Source organism: Callithrix jacchus, chromosome 10, assembly GCF_049354715.1.
Source record: "Callithrix jacchus isolate 240 chromosome 10, calJac240_pri, whole genome shotgun sequence".
Classification (NCBI taxonomy): Eukaryota; Metazoa; Chordata; class Mammalia; order Primates; family Cebidae; genus Callithrix; species Callithrix jacchus.
Genome location: NC_133511.1, coordinates 65,527,229 through 65,533,378, shown reverse-complemented (window position 1 = coordinate 65,533,378; position 6,150 = coordinate 65,527,229). Strand labels below are relative to the sequence as shown.

The following is a 6,150-nucleotide window of genomic DNA, read 5'->3' as shown; positions in this document are numbered from 1 at the left end:
GACAGGCTGAACAAGGTTTTATTTTTGCAAGAAAAGGGACCATTAAGTTAAGGGCTCTTTGTGTGGAGGTGCCACGAGGGAGAAGAGTGTACATCTGAGCTCCGCTTGCCTGTCTGCCTCCTGGCTCAGGCTGTCCAAGTCTGAGTCACCTGTCCAGGTTCTGGACGATGGTGACACAGCCATGGGAGCTGGTGCAGCGCTGCAGGGACGGCTGCGCCTCCACCTGCCCACTGCTGGGGTCAAAGGTGAAGACCTTATCGGTGCTTTCTCCACGATCATCCCGCCCACCAAGGATGTGGACCTTCCCATCACACACAGTGACTCCACAGCTCTCCTGGGTGGACAAACAGAAACACAATTAACTATCAGGTCCAACCCATGCTCCCTCTGTCCCTACCTGACCAGGCCAGATAATAGAACCTTGACCCACAGACTGTGAGCAGGCAATTTGGACTGCAGAGAGGCAGGAAACTGGATGGACCAGAGTTCAAGCTCTGGCTTGACCCTTACTCAATGAATGGCCTTAGGCAAGTCATTTAACCTCTCTGGACCTGAGTTTCCTCATCTGCAAAGGGAGAAGAACAAGAGTGCCTTCTTCACAGGGATCCCTTAACAGTTAATGGGAGTTAAGCATATAAAGCATTTTACATAGAGCCTGGAATATGGTAAGCACCCAGTAACAATAATCTCCACTGCCACCATCTTAGAATCTTAGACTCAGAGAAGCCAGAAATCTTAGCTTCTTAAGGTCACCAAAGTTCAGAACTGGCAGAGACCACCAGTCCAGCCATACACGTGTAGTCTCTGGAATTTCAGGGGATGGAGATGAAGGTAGGGGAGGCAAGGAACTGCAGGGGCCAGAGCTTCCAGGACTTGGGCCTCATATCACTAGAGAGCAGAACTTAACAAGTCCCTTTCCTACCCCTTTCCCCATGATTGGCTACCAGCAGTGAGTGGCTTTAGGGCAGGAGGGTCATTTAGACCAAACTCGCACTCAAAGCTACAGCACTTGGAACTGCGGAGTTCTAGGCTCTGCCTTAAGAGGGCCTAGGTGCTGAAGCTCTCTAAGGCCAATCTCCTCATCTGTGAAATGCATGGTTCACTATCACTGAGGACAAAGCTAGAGAACTATGTATAATAAAACCACCAAGCATGGAGTCACACCAGATTCACAAGCTCCAAGAATCAGAGCCTTAGAAATGGCTTCTGCTTTCCTGCCTTGAAGCCTCCACTTACCACAGGGCTGGGGAGGACAGCTGCCTCCCCCCACACATCTGTGCCTGGATCATAGGTGAAGATTTTGCTCATGAGACCCCCCAGGACATAGATGGTGTCGTCCAGGGAGACAGCCTCGAGACACCGCTGTGAGAAGGGTGCTGGTGACCGCAGGCTCCACTGGTCTTCCTTGGGGTCAAAGCACTGCACCTGAGGGGCAAGAGGAGGAGTGGTGATGAAGCCTCACTGCCCCCTCCCACCCCGCAACTGCCCCACTGCCCACACGCTACCACCTCTCTCCCCCAGGGGCACTCATTCGAAACAACATTTGTCAAATGTCCACCAGGCCCAAGCCAGCATCTGGGAGGGAGGGGGAGAGCCACAGTTCCTGCCCTCAAGGGCTCTCCATCTCGTTCGATGTTCTATCCTCTGCCTCTGGACTCCCTTTGTCAAAAGCCTCCCCATCTTTCAAGGTCCTGCTCAAATGCCACCCCATCCTTAGAAGCTTCCCTGGTGTTTCCACTCCTCCTCCCCGCGCAGGAGCAGCCTTTCCTCTGATGGAGAACACAGTGGCCTCATGTGAGATGAATCACAGGAGCACATCATACAGAGCTGGGAGAAGTACCCTCTGCTTTAGGGTTATAATGGGTTATAGAGCAGACCCCCCACAGGGATGTGTTCCTGGCTGCATACACTGTCAACTCTCTTTTCCTGGTGCTCTCAGGTCGTAAGATTCCAACTGAGGTGTTTTGCAGTCCTATTCCTACACCTGTCCACATGTGCATGGGTGTTTCTGATGCCCTTAACAGTTTCTGTATGTAGTTGCCTGCTCACCTCACTCTGTTTCCTCAACTGTTTCCTTGGAGACCCCCCACAGCAGCCTATAATAAATCAGTGCAACATGGGATGGTGTTAAATGGGGCCTCCCACCATGAGTGCCCATCACTCAGCTCCAGGAGGGTTTGCTGGAAGAATGTGGTCAGGGAATAAAGAAGGCTGGGTACCCTAATTTGGGTAATAAGTCTCAGGACCACAGGCCTATGAGCCATCAGGGGAGGGAAGGAACTGCTGCAATAAAGATGTTTATTTGCAAAAAGCTTAAATGTCCAACAGTAAAAGATGAGTAGACTCTAGTTCATCCACCAAGTGGAATAGTACAGACATTGAAATGACAGCTGTAAAGTTGCTAAGCACATGAAAAGTGCTCATAATTAAATTAGGATAAAAAGCAGGATGCAAAATTCTACTAATAGTGAGAACACAAAACTGTAAGAAAAACAAAAATCAATTCAGTGGAAGCCTGGAAGGCAATGCACCAAAATATTAATAGCAGCTCTGCCTAAACAATGGGATTATGGGTGATTTTTTTTCTATTCTGTGTTTTCTAAGTTTTCAGTAATGAGTGTATTATTTTTGGAATGGAACAAAAGCATTTTAACTATCTTGCCCTTAATTTTTAAAATCTATGAAACTTACATGGCACCAGCCCAAACATTTGAGACTTGGTATGTTGCTGACCCACTGTGTGACCTTGGGGTCATTTTTTCTGCTCATTTCCTTGCCTGAAACATGGAGGTGATTTGTCTGGGCTGTTGATGGGATTAAGTAAAGAAATGGACAAGGGCATGGAAATGCCCAGCTCTGCGCCTGGCACACATTGGGCGCTGCAGCCTCCCGACACCCGCGCCCACCTTGTCCGTGTTGACGCCATCCTGCCCGGCACCCCCAATCACGAAGAGCTGGCCCGCGCAGGACGCCACCGCGGCCGAGCTCACGGCCTCTGGGAGGGGCGCGGCAGCCGCCCAGGTGTTGGAGAAGGGGTCGTAGCGCTCCACGCTGCGCAGGCGCCTCAGGCCATCGAAGCCACCCACCGCGAACAGCTGCAAGTGAGGACATAGGCCAGGGCCTTAGGCCTCTCGGCCTCGCTGCTTCAGTCTCACAGTCTTTGAGCTGGAAACTAACCTGTCCCCAACCCAGCTTCAGGACCAAACCGACCCGGAAGCCCAGCACTGCCACCACCTGGGTGTCCTCCACCTAGTTGCTGTTACCTCCCTGAGCCGGTTTCTTCTCATTTATGGGGATAATGAGACCTGTCTCTCTCTAGGATGGGTACTGAATGCAGGTTAGAGCTGTAAAATACTTGACACCAAGCTGATGCTTAATAGCTAGTATTAAGACTTTACCACCCCACTTAATTGATTCTAAGAAGCATTTTTATTTGTGTTTCTGGATTCGGGATGTAGCTTACAAAGATAATTGACAGATTCTTTTTGTCTTGAGTGGCAGAGTCAACCTTCGAACGTAGACTGTATAGCCCCAGAGCCTACACCCTTGACCATCAAGCTGTTACAGCAATTGCTATTATTATTAGCATCAGTGCTATTATGTGACCTTGGACAAGTCTCTTTCTTTTTCGGAGGGCCTCAGACCCTTCTTACAAAAAGAGGGTTTTAGAGAACCTCCCTCCAGGACATCCACAGATCTGTACCTTGGGTCCCAGGGCAGCAGCTGCAGCTCGTGCCTACCTGCCCCTGCACAACTGCCATCTTGTGCCGCCACCTGCCCTTGTGCAGAGAGGCTACCTTGATCCAGGTGTGCAGATGGGAGCTAAACGTCCACACATCGTGACTGTTGATGTGGCCTCCTAGGGAGAGAAAAGCACCTGTTGCCCACAGCTGTCTTGCTATCCCCAGCACCCCCAAAGAGCTAGAAACTAGGGCCCCCAGATCCAAAAGAAGGGTTAAGGGAAGGCAGAAGGAGGAGTTCCTCTTGAGCTGGTGTAAGACTCTGGGCCTGTGACCCAGACAGTGTGCTTTGAGTAAGTGGTGAGAAGGTCTGAGTTAGGACTCTTGAAGGGAGAAGCCTGAAAGGTTCAGGAAGAAGGGGCTGGTTTTCATTGGGCAGTGGTGGTGGTGTGTCAGGCTCTGTGCTCAGAGAAGCAAAGAAGAGACTGCTGTACTAAAGGTAAGAGTACAAAGGGTACCCGAGGCAAGTATCTGGAATGTGCTGGGGACCCAGGAAAAGCAGAGCCACCTGCATTGGGAGCCAGGAGGGGTAGAGGGTGGCCCAGTAACCCTCCCTTCCTCTGCCTTCACCTGCACAATTTCATTTCTGATCTCATCCCTCCATGAGGTATTGGGAATATTACACCCAATTTATATATAAGAAACTCAGATGAGGCTTAGAGACCAGCAATGACCTGAAGACTACATGGCCTTTTGTCAAGGCAATGGGCAGAACCAGAGCTTCTGGCTCCAGGCCCAGCACTGGTGCTGCTGGAGGACATGGCATGCCCTATAGGACCAGACACTGGGGACGCAGGCTGTGGACTTTTTCTTCCCATACCTAGCCACCCTGGGGATCTTGGTCGGGGATTCACCTCTGAATGGGAGCCTCCCTGGGGACAACCCTAACTGTACCCCTGAGCCTGAGCCTGTGACCAGAGCCACATCTGTTTGGTAGCCCCATCTTTGTTTATTTCTAGTGGCGCCCAACAGAGGCCCTACATGTTGCTCAGAGCCATTAACGACCTTGGATAAATTGTCCAGTGGTAATGTGTGGTCTCTGAGGCCTCCACGGCTTATTCTCCTGCTCCTTATCCTTTGCAGGCACCCATAACTCACTCTAACATCAAGTTCAATCTACCTAGCCCCAGATTCAAAGCCTCCCTGATCCGACTCCTGCCTCACCTATGATACTCAAGCTGTGCTTCAGAGCCCCAAGTGCCCAGGGTTCCTTTCTGCATGTCTTTGCCCTTGTGCCTCTGCCTATACTGTTCCCTCCAACTTTCAAGGTCCAGCTGAAAAGTCATCCCTTCCATGAAGCTGGGATAGATTCCCTGAGTGGCATTCCAGATCATCTGGGGACTCTGAGAGTTCTGATCACATTCTGCCTGGTGGTAAAGTGAAGTCTGTCTCTCCTCTCCAGGACACCAGGGGAGCAAGGACTGTGTTTTATGCTTCTCTGAGTCTTTAGGGTCTGAGCCTCAGGGAGGACACAGTTTTTTGGTATCAAACAGCTTTGTGTTCCTCCTAGCTTTGCCATGTTTGAGACAATTGGGGAAATTCTGAGCCTCTTAGAGCCTTCCTCATCTGTAAACAGTATGGGGATTAAATGATAACCAATGTAAGCTGCTTAGCATAATGTTTGGCACACAGTAGGCTAGATGAAGTGATTATTAATACTAACACGAACTGGATTCCCTAGGAAGCCGGCTCAGAACAAAAAGTAATCGGAATTGAAGTTGACATTGGTGAATAAAGGGCGGGTCAAACCTGTAGTTTCTGCTCACTTCAGCCAATAACTGTAGGCTATCAGAAAACATCCCGCCTTCCTCTCCCCATTGGAGGGAAAAGCAAAGGGGGCGAATTGTGAGAGGAGACTAGCCAATCCCGTGTGAGCTCCCGTTGCGGCCCCACCCTCACCGGAGACGTAGACGTCATTGCGGAGAGCACAGGCGGCAAATTCTGAGCGAGTGTAGCCGGGCAGGCTGGGCAGTGGGGTCCACCGCTGGCTCTCTGGGTGGTAGGCATCGGCGAAGGGCAGCTTCAGGAGACCTTTGCGGTCGCAACCACCGATGACCACGATCACTTCAGCTAGGTCCATGAATCTGGCGTGCGGATAAGCCCAGTGCCTGTTGGGCCACACCCAAGTTCGGCCCTCGCTCACCCTCTCGACCACAATGCACTGTCCCGCTTCCTTTCATGCGCTTCTGCCATCACCCCACCCACCCACCCTCAGGTCCCACTCCCGCTGGACTCTGCCACTTCCAACTTTTCCTGCAGGTATAAGAGAATCGCTAATTCTTACTGTATTCTGCTGACCTCTAAACTACAGAAAAAAACAATCCTTACAGATCCCTTGCCCTCACCTAGAAAAATCACCTTGTTTAATCCGTATGACAGTTCTATTAGTAGGGATTATTACCCCTTTCAC

At 50.8% G+C, this 6,150-nt stretch overlaps 1 protein-coding gene across 3 annotated transcripts in view; it reads right to left on the bottom strand.

Moving 5' to 3' along the window:
* KLHL35 (kelch like family member 35) overlaps positions 1–6,150 on the bottom strand; it is a 12,365-nt gene continuing 6,215 nt past the window's right edge. For 2 of the 3 annotated variants that reach the window (XM_035265413.3, XM_035265414.3), the window contains 5 exons: positions 5,640–5,848; positions 3,741–3,859; positions 2,907–3,095; positions 1,237–1,425; positions 1–334 (listed from right to left, as the gene is read on the bottom strand). In XM_035265413.3, the coding sequence (XP_035121304.3) occupies positions 146–334; positions 1,237–1,425; positions 2,907–3,095; positions 3,741–3,859; positions 5,640–5,848 (895 nt within the window). In that variant the 3' untranslated portion in view covers positions 1–145. The remainder of the gene's footprint in view (positions 335–1,236; positions 1,426–2,906; positions 3,096–3,740; positions 3,860–5,639; positions 5,849–6,150) is intronic. The other variant, XM_078340205.1, reaches the window with a different exon arrangement.